This window comes from Protopterus annectens, chromosome 7.part0 (assembly GCF_019279795.1).
Source record: "Protopterus annectens isolate FY-2018-M chromosome 7.part0, PAN1.0, whole genome shotgun sequence".
Classification (NCBI taxonomy): Eukaryota; Metazoa; Chordata; order Ceratodontiformes; family Protopteridae; genus Protopterus; species Protopterus annectens.
Window position 1 is genome coordinate 9,697,270 of NC_056739.1, and position 16,255 is coordinate 9,713,524.

General features: G+C 47.0%; 1 protein-coding gene across 1 annotated transcript in view; it reads left to right on the forward strand.

The window, feature by feature from the left end:
- The window catches only part of LOC122806214 (mitochondrial glutamate carrier 1-like), a 67,065-nt gene that overhangs the window by 43,482 nt on the left and 7,328 nt on the right, over positions 1-16,255 (forward strand). Inside the window, exon 9 of the mRNA XM_044076442.1 lies at positions 14,264-14,339. Coding sequence (XP_043932377.1) covers positions 14,264-14,339 — 76 coding nt within the window. The remainder of the gene's footprint in view (positions 1-14,263; positions 14,340-16,255) is intronic.

Consider the following 16,255-nt stretch of genomic DNA (forward strand, 5'->3'; position numbering starts at 1 on the left):
GTTTACTTTATTTTTCTAATGTCGGAGGCCCCAAAACCCATGTTTTTCCAAGTGCACCGAGTGTGGCCATAAGCTTTCACCGGCGGATGGCCACACTCTGTGTGTTCGGTGCCTTGGGGTTGAACACCTGTCCTCCGGGTGTTCCATTTGTGCAGCGTTCAACCCCAGGGCACTGAAAGAGCGGAGGTCGAAGCTGATCCTGGCGGGACTTTTGCCCCCGAATTCGGCTTCGGCCTCCGGTACTCCCGTGGCTCCTCCTCAGCGGTAGCCACTCCTGCCCCCCTTCCCCCAGCCGGGACTCTAACTCCCACTAAGACGCCAGAGGAAAGGAAGGCCAGGAGGGAGAAAAGGAGGGAGAAGCACCACAAGCGGCGGGCCGAGGCCTCCGCTTCGGCCCTCCCAGCTAAGCGGGCTTCTCCCTCCACGGCTTCCAGGTCCCCTCCTCCTCGGATCCGATCCCCTTGCTTTTCCCTGGGACCCGAGGAGGAGGAGACCCGATCTCCGTCGAGGTCATCGAGGTGGCATTCCCGGCCCACCTCGGTGGCCTCGTCGAGATCTACTTAGTCTTTCTAATGCAGACTTGGACCGGATGATGAGAAGGTTCATCCAGGCCCAGCTGCAGATGGAAATGCTCTTGCCCCCCCCCCCCCCTTTCGGGTGGAGCTCGACACTTTTTTTTTTTTTGCCCTGATAGCTCCTTCTCGGAGTGCTCCGAGCTGGGCAGCGTTGGAGCCAGGGGTGGGTCGGTGCTGACAGTACTGCGTACTTAGGATCCGACCCTGCCCTCGAGTCTGTCGGGTCCTTTGGATCTGGCCTCTTGGAGCTGTGGGCCGAGCTTCAGATCAGAGGGATTCAGTGTGCCTTCGGCTCCGTCCAGGTCTGAGCACACGGGTCCTTCGGATCCGATGGCCTCTGCGCCGGTTCCGATCCCTTCATCGGATCTGAGTGGGAGTCTGCTTTCGGACCCCAGGAAGAGTGGCTCCCCCTCTGCCTTCGATGCAGTGGAGAGGGCTCTGTTGAGAGCATCCGGACCCCCGGTCCTTGCATCGGCTCCACCCTGCACTCCCTCTCTGCTGGGTCAGGCTTCCATCACCCGGCCATAGGGACAGCCTGCTTTGATGTCCTAGGTTGTTCCACTGGAACAGGATATTGCTGGTGAGACCTCCTCGGACAGTCCCTCCCGAGGAAGCGCCTCACAAGCATAAGTGTAAGAGGAGACGCGTGGACTCTCCCCGAGTCCTTAATGGAGGACACGGACTTGGATGAAGGGGATGGCTCCCCAAGGTCCCCCCCCCCCCCCCGAGGATGTCTCCTTTGGAGACATCATGGAAATGCTCAGGATCGGGGGGGGGGGTCTGCCCCCATGGCTTCCTCCAAGTCCACGTTCCTGGAGGCATTCGAAGCAGGCCCGTCTACCTCTTGGGTGTCCCCTCCGGCCGACCCTCTGGTGGACTTTATCAACACCAGGGCGTGGAAGAAGCCGGACACTGGAGCCAGTCCCCAAACGCCGGATATAATTCTGAGTCCCCATGCAGACCGGTCCTATTGGAGCAAGGGACCCCTGTAGATGCCATGTTGATGGCAGCCACTAAGAGGGAATTAGCTCAGGAGAGCCCCTCGGTCCATCCACCGAGCAAGGAGTCCCGCTCGATGGATCGCCTCGGGAAGCGGGTATTTAGTTCAGCGACCTTCTCAGTAAGGTCCCTGAACTACATGGCACATCATCAGGATGTAGCGAGATCTTATCAAAGAATATGCTGCTTCTCCCCCAGAGTCCATGTCAGCGGAGGACAAGCAGTTGTACTCCACTCGTATGGCCACTCTTAAGATCCATTTCAAATATCTTTATGCGGCTTTTGTCCCACGCCACAGAGGGAGCCGCTAGAGCCAGCAGAGCGGGTCTTAGTCATAAGAAGTCAGGCTTGGCTCCGACATTGTGACTTTGCGGAGCCCTTTAAGGCGTCCTTAGCGAATACCCCCTTTGATGGTTCTGCCTTGTTTGGCAAGACCATTCGCGAGACTTGTCCAGAGCGAAAAGGACGGGAAGACGTTGTCTGCCGTCGGAGTCTGCTTCTCTGCTCCCCAGAGGTCCTTCTCTAAGAACCAAAAGAGACAGAAGAAGATGTGGTTCCGGAAATCGCAACATTCCCAGCCTGCTCCGGACAACTGGTCCTTCCGTGGCAGAGGAGGACAGGGAGGACGCCGCCCTAGAGGCAGAGGGGCCCCGAAAAATTTTGGGTCCAGAGAAACCTTCTCTGATCGGCCCACGCAGCAGCCCTAAGGGGTTGCCCGACTGCTCCACTCTGGAGGCAGTCGAGGGGCGCTTCTCGAAGCACCTGGTGGCTTGGGAGTCCATTACGTCAGATCGCTGGGTGCTTCGTATCATATCCAGAGGTTACAAAATTCCACTACACCATGTCCCCAGACTCAAAAACCTCCCCGATGTACCCCCCGATCAGTGGGAGGTGGCAGCTGCAGAAATTCAGCAGCTGCTAGAAAAAAGAGCCATCCAGCCCGTCTCCCCAGATCAGCTCGGATTAGGGTTCTACTCCAGGTTCTTTCTGGTGCCAAAAAAGACTGGGGACTTGAGACCGATTCTCGACCTTTCACTCTTGAACCTGTCCGTAACCAAAGAAAAATTCCGGATGGTCACCCATCTATCCATTCTCCCCCTCCTTGCGGGAGAGCGACTGGATGTGCTCAATAGACCTCAAGGATGCGTACTACCACATTTTAATGGACAGACTATCCAGGAGGTTTCTCCGCTTCCGGCTGGGAGCCTGTCACTATCAGTTCAGGGGTCCTTCCCTTTGGTCTCACCACAGCCCCCAGAGTGTTTACCAAAGTGTTAGCGGCCCACCTGAGACTCTTCCCGTACCTGGACGACTGGCTCCTGTCCGCCCCAACAAGGCATCTACTCTGTGCAGCCAGAAGTTACTTTCTCCGGCTAGCTCCCCAACTAGGCATTACGGTCAACATGGACAAATCCTCTCTTGCTCCGACGCAAGTGATAGAGTTCATAGGGGCCAAACTAAATACGAGAAGTCTGCGAGCATTCCTCACTTCGGAGCGACTTCAAAAGCTGAGGCTTCATGTGCGGGCCATCCTCCAATCAAAAGCCCCACCGGCGGAATTGGTTCTGAGGGCGCTAGGCTCCATGGCGGCAGCAATAACTCTTCCATGCGCTCGTCTGAATATGAGGGTGCTACAGTGGACCCTTTTAGTCCAATGGTCCTTTCAGTTTCTTCCCCTCAGTCACCCTATCTCACTCAGCAGGGCTTGCAGGAGGGCCCTCTTATGGTGGCTCCATTCCCTGGACCTCCATACAGGACGACCCTTCTGCACGCCGCCTCCCCTCGCCACGGTGACCACGGATGCCTCTTGCCTTGGACCGTTCTGCCTGAGCAATGCCCCCCCACCCAAGGCATGTGGAACGACAGATCTCCTTGCATATCAATGTTCTGGAGATGTGGGCGGTGCTGTTGGCATTCAGAACCTTCTCCCCGTAGGAACTGTTGCGATACAGACGGACAACGTGTCAGTTGTCTGGTACATCAACAAACAGGGGGGAACCAGGTCCTACTCTGTCGAGAGGCCATGAGGGTGTGGGAATGGGCGATCTCCACCAACCGCTTCCTTATCGCAACGCACATTCCGAGACTGTCCAACATTCTGGCGGACAAGCTCAGCTGCACTATTCTTTCCCCTTATGAGTGGTCTCTCAATTCTCAGGTAGCGAAGTGGATTTTTGCCGAATGGGGGCAACCCTGCTGCGATCTATTTACCACTCCCTCAAATACAAAATGCTCCAGCTTCTTCGCTCTGACCCCCCCCCCCCTTGGAAACCCCGAGAGATGCTCTAGTGCATGCTTGGCCTCCCGGTCTACTTTATGCCTATCCTCCTCTACCCCTGATGCTGAAACTTATACAGAAAGCCTCTCAGTTGGGGAGCAGAGTGATCCTCATTGCCCCATTCTAGCCTCGTCAAACTTGGTTCCCTTACCTGTGGTCTCCTCTGGTGAATCCTCCCTGGATTCTGGATCCCATTCCGGATCTAATATCCCATCTCTTAGATCTACCGACCCCGAATCTGGACAACCTGAAGCTGACCGCTTGGCTGCTCCAGTTCCACTCTTAGTCAGGACTCCCGGCATCTCTTCACCAGTTAAAGCCATCTTGGTGGCAGCACATAAACCTTCCACTAGTAAATGGAAGCGTTTTTCCATCTGGGCGGAAGCGTTTTTCCATCTGGGCGGAACACCATAACGTAGATCCCTTCACGGCTTCATTACCATCCGTATTGGATTTCCTCACTGGACTTTTTCAACGGGGGGCTAGCTGTTCTACGGTCAAGGTTCAATTGGCAGCCATTTCTCATTACCATGTCAGGCATGAGACAGGTCCTTTGACTGCGAAATTATGTAAAACCTTCCTCAAGGGTACTTTCTTGCTCAGGCCTCCCGTCAAGGAAGCTGTACCTCCTTGGGATCTATCACTAGTCCTACAAGCCTTGACTGCCCCTCCCTTTGAACCAGCTGCCTCGGCCGAACTTAAATATCTTTCCTGGAAAACGGCGTTCCTTGTCGCCATCACTTCAGCTAAAAGAGTTTCCGAACTTCAGGCTCTTTGTGCGAAACCTCCCTACTTGATTTTTCATCCGGATAGAGTGTACCTCCGGACAAATCCCTCCTTTCTTCCTAAGGTGGCCTCAGAAACCAATATCAATCAGTCCATTAACCTGCCAGTTTTCTTCCCTAAGTACCAGAATAAAGGAGAATACAAGCTGCATTCCTTAGACGTGCACAGACAACTGTGCTTCTACATTCATAGGACTGCTGGTCACAGACAATCCGATCAGTTGTTCATTTCCTTTGCCAAATTCAATTTGGGTAAAGCTATTTCTAAGGTCACCTTATCACGATGGATTTCAGTGTATTCTTCTGGCCTATGAAACTTCTGGAAGGCCCGCACCTCAGGGAGTACGGGCGCATTCTACTCACTCCATATCTACTTCTGCCACCTTTAAATCTAGAGTATCTTTAGATGATATTTGCTCTGCAGCCACTTGGGCCTCATCTCATACCTTTATCAACCATTAGAGGGAGAGCATAAGCTGGACGTTATTTCCAGAGGGAGAGCATCCTTTGGCTCCGCAGTGCTCCGGAACATCCTTCCATGATGGCCGCCCAAGATTCAGGTAGCTGGGGACTCTGTCCCAAAGGTAGATATGTACTCACCATAACGTTCCGTCGGAGTAGGTGACTTCATTTGTCTGCAACCACCCCCCCCCCTTCCCCCTGGCCTTCAGAAGTTAATTCTTGAATGTCCTTTCTTGGTCCCTTTCGGGATGCTTTTGGTCTGAATTTTGGTATAAGGGCAAACTTGATCTGAGGTCAGTCGGGGATTATGGGTAAGGGGAGGAGCTAGGACCTCGGATCCATAAGCTGTAAAATAAGTTGCCGGCTCGGATCCGAAGTTGGATCCAAGACCCAAAGGTTGCAGACAAATGAAGTCACCTACTCAGATGGAATGTTGTGGTGAGTACATAACTTCTTCTTATTGTGAATTCTGGGGGGGGCGATGAATGTCAACAGCTGCTGTTCTGGTTTTTAATTTTTAGGGCAAGCACCTCTGCACTCCCTCATTCCCTGTACGTGGTTGTTTTACCTCAGAAAAATGAGTACTGTGATTTCTTAGTATGTTTGTCCTCTTTTGCTTATCTAGTCTAACTATTCAGGAACCTGCTCTTGTGTATCATGAGTCTGTATTTCAGACTGTTGTAGAAAAAAATATGTTCTTATTGAGAATTACTGCTGTAGTGTGGATAATTGACTGAAGGTGGATGTCTGCCCTTCTGGTCTGTCCACAGCAAGCTGATTCCCTTATAGCAAAGCTATAGAGAACCCACCAGCAGGTGACCAAAGACAGTTTACCAAAGAATTAGAGGCAAAGAAAAAAAAAAACTTATAGGCTGGAAAATAACACATGAGCAAGAAATGTGAGTCTTTTGTGGCCCTATGAGGATGGGTTACCCAGTGAGGTTTTGTTTCCTTTTTACTGTACATTGTTTGCTTTTGCTTGGCTCTTGACTTGTCCTGACCCCTTCGGAATAAACCCTTTGGAATAAAACAGCAAAACCTCAGTTTGTGCTGCTGCATGGACATTCACACAAGAGCATGAGGTATCCGGGACAGGCACTGTAGTACATAGGTGCCTATGTCAGAAGTCTGTCCGTGAATTTAGGTTTCCCATTCCCCCATACAAAGACTTGCCTATGACCCCAAGCCATAGGGACTTGTCTTCCTTTGAGCTAGGCTTGCTGACAGAGAGCCAGATAATCAATGTCGTCCATCTTTGATTTATAAAAGATGTACTGAAGATCATGCCTTGCCCAGGTGACCACATAATCTTCGTCCCCAACTTGAAAAGGAGGAATCTAGCATGTTCCGTCCGTTTCTTTACAACAGTGATAATGAGATGATATTGTCTGTCTCACTTCTAGACTATATCCCCTTTGGGGTGAAATTAATACTTTGGATTCTAATTTGAAATGCTATAAGTTTTGGAGTGTATTAAAATGTACTTTAAAGCTGGTGGACATAGAAGAAACGAGGCTGTAGTTTCAGGCCTTTGGAGATGCATTTCTAGAGCTTGATTCTCCACTACCTCTGCTCCAAAGAAAGAGGAACTTTTTGATTCTGCAGTAGTGTCATCTGGGTCTGCAACATGTTGTATGCTAGCTTTGTACCCCATTAGGGTAAGGAGAGCAGAATCTTAAAATTGTTTTTAACAAGCAGTTATATAATGTAAGCGTTGTTAGTTAACGGATTTAAAATAGTATGGCAGGATCCTTTGGGAAAAGGAAGATAAGAAATGGAGAGAAAGTCCTGAAGGAGCCAAGCAATGCCCATAGTGTGGAAGCCATGCCCTAAAATGATTAGTGTGGCTTTACTGTAATCAAAGCTTGGAAAGCGGCAAGAGGAAAGCGGAGAGGGAAAGGCCTCTAAGGCAGCATCCGTCGGAAAGGCCTCGAAGGCAGCATCTGTCACAAAGGCCCAGGCAAGTGGTCCTCTGGTAACCCCCAGGCAGGGGAGTTCTAGTCCCTAGGGCACTGGCAGAAAGCAGCAGTGACTTCCTTTCCCCCACCCTCTCCAGGAAAAAAATAGGAGGAATGCTATCCCTGTTCAGAGAAAATTGGTCCCTCGTTACGTCAGACAAGTGGGTTCTGAAAGTTGTATCGGACTGCTACAGGCTCACTTTCAAAGATCAATTAAGATACAGTAAACTCCGAGTTGATCAGAACTCAAGCAACCAACACTTCCAAGCAACTGGCAAAACAAATCGAAGAAATACAGTACAACTTTCATGTGTTGCACTTTCTTTCCCTGTGCAGAAGCATACCTTACGTTTTTAGAGGTTTTGAGTAAACAGGAAGATAGGAATAAATTCCCTCTTTTTCAACCTGAGAACAAGTCAAATTGAACAAATAGTATAGGGTAAAGTATTAGTCAGGCCTATAGTATCATGCAACCAGAAACCGTTATCCGGCATCCACCAATCTCCATGGGTGCCGGTTAACAGAGTTTAGTGTACTCCGGTTACCCAGATGTCCCACAAAATCAAAGAGCAGAGGCCCTTTCTCCAATTCATGGCCTATGTTCAGAGGGCTTAGTGGAACCAGTACTAGAACATCAAATATGTAAGGTGTGCTATTCCTGGTTCCCAGAAAGGCAGGCTCTTGGCGCCCTATTCTAGACCTGTCCACCCTCCGTCATTCTCTGCTGGTACCATAGTTCCAAATGTTGATTTAAAAACTTCCATGATGGCTCCTCCTGCCTTAATGGTCACCTTAGACCTAAAAGATGCTTACTTGCACATTTCTATAGAGGAATCCCTTTGTTTCAGAAACTTGCACATTTCTATAGAGGAATCCCTTTGTTTCAGAACAGGTACCAGTCACTTTCAGTTCTCTGCACTGCCCTTTGTGAAGACCCTGGGAGCATAGAAAAGCCAAAGTGTTTAGCTCCTGTGATCGCTTTCTGCAGAAGAGGGATCCAAATGTACCCCTATCTAGAAGACTGCCTTACGAGTCATCAAGAATCTGGCCTTAATGAATCTCACCTCCTTGGGGTTTACCATAAATCTTCACAAATCCAACACAGAAGACCCATCAACTAGGGTAGTTTTCCTGGGGGCTTTCCTGGATTCTTCCATCAGAAAAAGTCTCCTTCCTGACTCAATACTTCCAAAACATTGTGCAGAGACAATGCCTCTCAGCCAGGGAGTTCCTCAGAGTGTTAGGCTGCATGGCATCTTGTATCCTCATAATCCCTCTGCCCAGGCTACACGTGAGAACTCCAGTAGTAGCTCAATCTGTGGTCCCAGCACTCACAATTCCTGGCTGATGCCTTGCCTTAAGGAGGAATTTGCTTGGCGGGCATGGTCATGTGCCCAGAACCTGGGTCTCCCCTTCAGGTTCATCCCTCAGGGCCAAACTTTAACCACAGATGCTTCAGAGACAGCTCATATCCAACACTTTCTACTCGAGCAGATGGGAAAATCGGTTCAGACACAAACGCACATAAATTGAAAAAAAAATGGAAGTGCAAAACGGCCTACTAGGTTTCAAAGATCAGTGGAAACCAGGGATCCTGTTTGTCAAAACAGACAACACCACAGTTGCGTAGTATATAAACAAGGGGCACCTACTCTTATCTTTGTCAATTTAGTGATGCATGTCTAGGAGACAGCTCACTCTCTCTGGGATTAAACTTCCTGGCACAGTACCTCCCAGGGGCTCAAAACACTCCAGCAGATCATCTCCGTAGGAATGTGATGGATCCCCAGGAGTGGCATCTGCATGGGGAAACTTTTCCCACCATCCAGAAATGGGGTTTCCACTGATGCACCTCTTTGCCACTAAAGAAAATGCTGAACTGAAAAGATTCTGTTCCAGGAACAAACTACCCACAGTCTGGAGAACAGGTGCTTTCTCCTTCCTTTGGAGCCACATGTTCTCTTATGCGTTTCCTCCCTTGCCTCTTTTTCCACGGGTATTCCTAAAATCAGGGAAGAAGGCCAAGGGTCATTCTGATAGCCCCAGACTGGCCCAGGCAGCACTGGTATCCTCGGCTACTAAGTTTAGCCAGTGAAAATCCATGGCAGTTACCTCAGAGTGGACCTTGTGACTCAGGACAGTGGTAGGTTTGTGCATCCCAAACTACAGAGTCTCAAACTCTCAGCCTGGATAATTCCCCAAAGTACTCTTCTGAGCACAACCTAAGCAGATGAGTTCAAATATTCTCAAAAAGAGACTAGGACTCATAGGGAATCGTACTCGGCCAAGTGGAAAAGATTCTCCATTTGGTGTCAGCAGCAAGGCTTCAATCCTAACTCGGACAATATCTAGAATAATCCCCCTGCAGCAATCTGGCACTGTGGTGTTTCACTAGGAGTCCTGGACACCCCATTTCTGAGCCCTAAATCTCACATACTCTCCAAGAACACCTGCCATGTCAATCACAGATCAAGAGCAATAGAGTGTGATGCTTTTCCCACCAATTCTAGTTATCGTGTTTACTGGAAGTGTGGGCACTGTTTGAAATTGAGCATGGTGCACCATCTCACAAAGATGGTGCAGGATGGTAAGTGGTGCATAACAGTGGCAAGCAATGCAATTTCCAGGTTATTTCATGTACAGACAGTGAATGTGAAGGTGATGGCAGTCCAGATAACAGAAATACACTTACAGGAATGTAGTACAAAGTATACCCACAGTCTTACATTTGATAATAAATGTGATTATACATAGATAAAAAAATAAATAACTGACACTTAGTACATTTACAGAAACCACTAGGTCAGAAATGAAAAACCGAGATAAAGCCTGGGAACACTGGCACAAAACCAAAACCCCCTCAGCTAGACAGAAATTCCTAGAACTACACAATAGAGTCAAAAAGCTAATAAAGGAGGACAAAATCCAATACTACCAGTCTGCCCTCAACTCCTCCTAACACAACTCCATACAATTCTGGACCTCCATAAACTCCATTCTCCACCCAGGTAAAATCAATACCCCTACACCTAACATTCCTCACTCCTCAGAAAATATTGCTACCTCATTCAACACACACTAGACACAGACCATACTAGCACTAGCTAGACGACACAACCCCCCTCCCCTACACCCCACACCTTCCCCCAGTAATCTCCCCGCACTCTTCACATTTTCTCCCATTCCGACCTCCAACACTCTTAACTAAACTTAATTAGCAGTAGACAACCTCCCAAGTGAATTCCTACAAATTGCAGCTGACGCCCTAGCCTACCAGTATAAAGCTTGATTAACAGAATGCTACGTCCCTACACTATGGAAAGTATCACACATAATTCCCCTTCAGAAAGGCGGCCCCTCCACAGAACTAACAAACTACCACCCCACGTAGCGATTATTTTATCTCCACTCTCCAAAATACTAGAGAAATGCATTCACTCTCAAATTTCAGACTACCTCCTTTCTAATACTCAACATGGTTTCTGACCAAACCATAGCACCACCACTGCCTTACTCTCTTTTACTAACACTGTCCTTCACCAATGGCCATCTCTCCTCTGCTTCTTTCCTAGACCTATCTGAAGCATTTGACATGGTCCCACACAAACAACTCTTCTCTGTACTCAATTGTTCCCCAAGGATCCTTGGACCCCTACTCTTCTGTATTTTCACCAATAATCTAGCCTCTGCCACCAAACATGGCACACTCACACAATATGCAGATGACTCAACCATCATCTGCTCAGCCCAGTCCCTACCCAAACTGCAGAAGGTCACACAGGACAGCAAAAGACAACACCACTATCCACCCAACAGATCACACCAAATTGCTAGGAGTTGAAATAGACAACCATCTCAAATCTGACGTTCATATATCCATGACCATAAAACTCTCTCTCTCTCTCTCTCTCTCTCTCTCTCTCTCTCTCTCTGTCTCTCTCTCTCTCTCTCTCTCTCTCTCTCGCTCTCTCTCTCTCTGTCTCTCTCTCGCTCTCTCTCTCTCTCTCTCTCTCTCTCTCTCTCTCTCTCTCTCTCTCTCTCTCTCTCTCTCTCTCTCCTCTCTCTGGTCTCTCTCTCTCTCTCTCTCTGGTAATCCATCCTCTAAAGGTCCCTCTCTCTCCAGTATCTCTCTCTCTCTCTCTCTCTCTCTCTCTCTCTCTCTCTCTCTCTCTCTCTCTCTCTCTCTCTCTCTCTCTCTCTCTCTCTCTCTCTCTCTCTCTCTCTGTACCATCATGCACCCACTTCAAAGTTTTACTTAAAGCGCACCTAAAAACATGCTGGCTATGCCCGTGTAACTCTCCCCTCTAACTTCTCCCACTCCATCTACCCTCTACCTCTCTTCCACCCCACAAACTACCTTTGATTACAGCAATCTCTGATGCTTCCATGCCTATTTACTTATTGTATGGCAGTAACTTCTTATTGTAACAATTGTTAATATCTGCTATGACTTCGTGGATGGAACAGATGCTAGTTATCTACTGAATGTACTAGGATTCTTCATCTGTAACTATGTCTGTAATATTGTAATTTGTGGAGCTTTTTTCCCTGGGCATTTGTGGAGCTTTTTTCCCTGGGCCTCCGTTGAAAATGGACCTGCGTCCAGTTGGACATTACCGGTCAACAAATGTAAATAAATAATTTCTGCTATTTTAGATTACTTGACTACTTTGGTTGACGAGGCCTATCTTTTTCTTCCATCAGAATTCACACCTCTTCCACTTCATCCCACATCCCTACTCTTCCTCCTATAGTTTACCCACTCCCTAATGAAACAATTTTTTAGTGGAGTGGTTCACATCAGACCTCCCAGGAGACAACCCACACCTCCATGGGTCCTCAATTTTGTTTTAGAAAAATTGACCCCCCCCCCCCCCCCCTGCCCTTGAACCAGCAGCTTCTACTGAATTAACATTCTTAGCCAGTAAAAGGGCAGTCTGAGTTGCAAGCTGTCAATGGCAGTGGAAACATTTTCTCATATTCCTCCCAGACAGAGTATCCCTCATGACTAATCCATCCTTTATGCCCAAGGTGGGAGTCAAGATATACACTTTCCCACCTTCTTCCTTCCGCAAGCCTCAGAACTGGGGGGGGGGGGTCCTTCACTCCTTGGATGTGCGCAGACAGCTCCACTACTACCTTGTCAGAACTAAATCTTTCAGAAAATCAGACCAACTCTTTTGTGTCCTTTACCATTGGCTCTGAAGGGAAACCAGTCTCCAAACAGACCATCTCCAAGTGGATCTCTCGCCATGGTAAAAAGCCTCCCAAAACTTAAGGACTTGCTCTACTAGGGCCACTGCTACCTCTGCTCCGATATTTAGTGTACACTAGTGTACTTTCTCCATATTGTACTGTGAATTATTTCTCTCTCTGAGGGTCTCCATAACTTTTTAGTATTTTTTTATATGGATAATTACTCGTAGTGCAGCTGTGATTACCATAATGACTGTATATTACAGTTCAGTGGGAAACTTGACTTTAGTAGTGGATAGTTTTCCCTCTTCCTTGCACTATTTGTGCTGGAATGTGTTTTTTTTTTTTCAGGGTTTTATGGAGTGATGACTAGGGGAACATGGGCAGACTGTCGTGTGCAGGCTGTTTCTCCTTTTAGCTTTCCATCAGGCTGACATACTGGCCTGAAGGAGGAGCTCAACTTACCAGGCACCTAAATGCTTGGTAATTAAAGACTGGAAGGAAGGTGTCTGCCTTCAGTTAGTTCCTGTTATTACTACACCAGTGACACTTGGCATTATCTTTTGGGATGAGTTGCTTGCCCATTTCTTCTTTGCCTGTCTGGAAAGGTGACTTTTTTTTATTAGAGCTGCATCCCTGCCCCCCCCCCCCCTCCCAAATCTGAAGATGTGAAAGTTCAACTTTAGAACGGCAATTTTTTTACAATGTGCCATGACTGCTTGTAGCTTTATTTATTTATTTAGAGGATTTTGATGTGACATTCCCATAATGCTGCTGTGCTCATGGGTCTGCTTCGACAGTTTGGACTACAGTTTGGACTACAAGTATAGACTCACTTTGCTCCATTTATTGTTTTGAGCATAGTTTGTTGGGTCTGTTTCACATCTGCTTTAGAATCTAGTATCTTTAGATTCACTGTACAGCTTTTTGAGGATGATTCTTTAAAAAAAAAAAAAAAAAAAAAAAAAATGTATTCCTGGTTGCCATCACTTCAGCCAGGAGGCTGCTTTCTTACTTGATTTATTGTAAGGGTAATGCATATTATACAAATGGCAGTTACTAGAGTACCTACAGAAAATAACTTGAATAAATATGCCAGAACAAGTAAGAATACTTGGTGCATCACAAATTTCCAGGATCTTAAGGATCTATGTAAACAAAATGAGACTTCAGAGAATTGCACAATTTAAAAGGGAGGTCTGCCTGTGGGATTTTTAATTCTTTGTCTTGTCACAGTTTGGTCAGGATGGACTGTTTTGGAAATGTAGGTTAGGCCCAGCTTCCAGAATTTGTGTCCAAGTACTGTTTAGGAAGGCAAATTTTAACCGTTTGCACCTTGTGTTTGATGTATAATAAAAGCTTTTGAGAATCAACGGATAAATGTCTGGTACTGAGCGCATAAATATATGGAGAAAGCAGACCCCCCCCCCCCAAAAAAAAAATATATATATATGTATGTATGAAAAGATTCCCAAGTAGAGGGCAAACTCTTTCCAGGGCTTCAAGTAACACCTTGTGTAAGTGATTGTGTTCATCAGACTCAGTGTTTGTAAGTGAATTCATAGAATGTAATTTTTGTCATAAGCAAGTCTTTTTATTCATTTTTCCATGGCTGCCCTGTAAGGCTAAACAATTCTGTGTTGCTTTGTTTGTGACCTATTTAAGAGTAGTGTGACAAATGCAAATTAAGCGAAAAAAAAAACTGTTATGGTCTCTATTTAGTACAGCTGAAAATTTTTTCATTGTTGCTGTGTTCTTCATGTAAGCCTTGAGGCACATTTTCAATATTTTGTCTATAGTATGGTATTGTACTTCAGGTAGGAGAGAGTATTATAGATGTCTAGAGGCATCACTAGGGCTTAGTGTTCTCTGAGATGTGTTAAAATGTGTACCTCTGAGATGTGTTAAAATGTGTACCTCGTACGCTCAGCTCAAGTGTAAGAGTTTTATTTTAGAGCTGTTCTAATTTTAGATGGACTGTGTAAAGTTTTTTTTTTTTCCTTCCCCCAGTAATAAAAACTCGCCTCCAGTCACTAAATAGAGGAGCGCATGAAGAAAGCTACAGAGGGATTGTAGACTGTGCAAGGTATGAATCTGTTTTTTGGATCCTTTTTTTGCTTTTGAACAAACTTTAATAACTATTTGGTATGTATTTCTAATCCTGTTTAAATCATTCACCTAAACACTGAGGTGGTATTTCCAAAACGCTGTAGCTCGGCAACACATTTGAATTATTATGCATAGCACAAAGCTGATTACTGTGACAGTCATCATACCTAATGATAATGACGTGAGAGACACAAGGTGATAACCTTAAAGTTGACATATGTATGGCAGGCAGCAAAGCAATCGACAGCTTCCAAGATGGACCTTGTGAGCCAGCTGCAATGTTGGCCCTGTCCCTCAGTGAAGCGCCAACTCAGTCTGTTATGTAAGTGTGAAGGAAAGGGGGAGATAAAACAGCCAGAAGTGGCTCCTGTTCAAGCAGAACACACAGGTGTACATGAAGGGGGAAATAATTTCCCTGTAGAGGTAGAAGGAGGGTGGTGGTGGCAGGGTGCATATGTGGGGATAAAGGAGGGCATAGGGAATGGTAACAGTGGCAGACCAATGTAAAACTGACTGCCAGATGGGCAGTATGAACACAGAGTGGGGGGGTGACCATAGAGAGATGCAGGCAGAAAGTGGACAAGTGGTGATGGTGGCAATTGGATGAGTGGCACTGACTTGACAATAAAGGCCCACTGTGATGTGGGGATGGGAAGTCCAGAGAAGACGCCTAGATTGGTTGAGATTGTGTATTGGTTCTGTCTGTGGACTGATGGATGGGGGCCAGCTGGCAATAAGACTGTCCTACAAGAAAATGCTTTGTGGTCTCAATGTGGATGTTCAGCTTCTGGCACATCTTAGCTGTAAAATGGCCACTGAATGATCCAGGGGGAACCCTCAAGGCAGTTCTTACAGGAAGGAGCCTGTGCCCCTCCCCTGAGAGGTTTGCAAAGACTCCATCGGTGATCCTGCAAGGCCACCTTTTGCAAAGAGGAATGCTTGAGGAGCAGAAGTCACCCAGCAGTGGCCACTTTGGCATGGTCTAAGCTCAAGTTGCCCTATAGACAGTAAAAAAGGGAAAAATGCAACACATTATACCCCCCCCCCCATATATGTCATTAAGTTTACCTTGCAACCTTGAAAAAAAATAAAATGAAAGGACTGTGGCAATAATTCCCCCAAGATTTCAACTGGTCTGTCTTGGGGATGGGCCATCTAGACAGTGACTGTAATATATGTAAAAACTTCAGTTCCTGGAGTTTGCCAGATATGAACAAATTAGTGTTGAAGGGGCTCCTTTAATCACACTCTGTGGACAAAGGTAAAGCTAGATCTTCAGATAAAGATTAAACCAGCCACAAAACCTCCTATCCCAAAAAAAGAAAGGACAGAAGATTTAAGCATTTCCATTTTTTGAAAAAAATGTCTGCTGCTAAGGTCCTCTAGGATCTCCATCTTCCTCCCCTCCTAGGATGCCACTGATCACTTTTGCAAGGGTTTTTTTCTCTCATTTGCAAGTGTGCAGGCATCATGGACTCTGGTCCAAGGAGGAGAGTATGTAGTTTAGATAGAGCACAAGGTCCAAGGAGGAGAGTAGGTAGTTTAGATAGAGCACAAGGTCCAGGGAGGAGGAGAGTAGGTAGTTTAGAGCACAAGCTCTCTAAATTCACACTTGCCTCATCATTTGGGTAAATAATGGAGAGCAAAAAACTATTGCAGTGTGAGCAAGAGGGCAAAATGCTCAGTCATTGAGATGAAGTTTTCTGGACCTCTGAACCTTTTCATAGGAATTAGAGGGGTGCCAAAACATACTTTCACAATTCCTGGCAACCCAACAGATAGCAGTATGACAAGTGTTCCCTGTAAAGAGGAGTTCAGTCTAGCTGCCACCTTGTGCCCCAGCATTCTTTTAGGCCCCTGCACCCTTGGATTGAGAACATATGATGTCGGCCT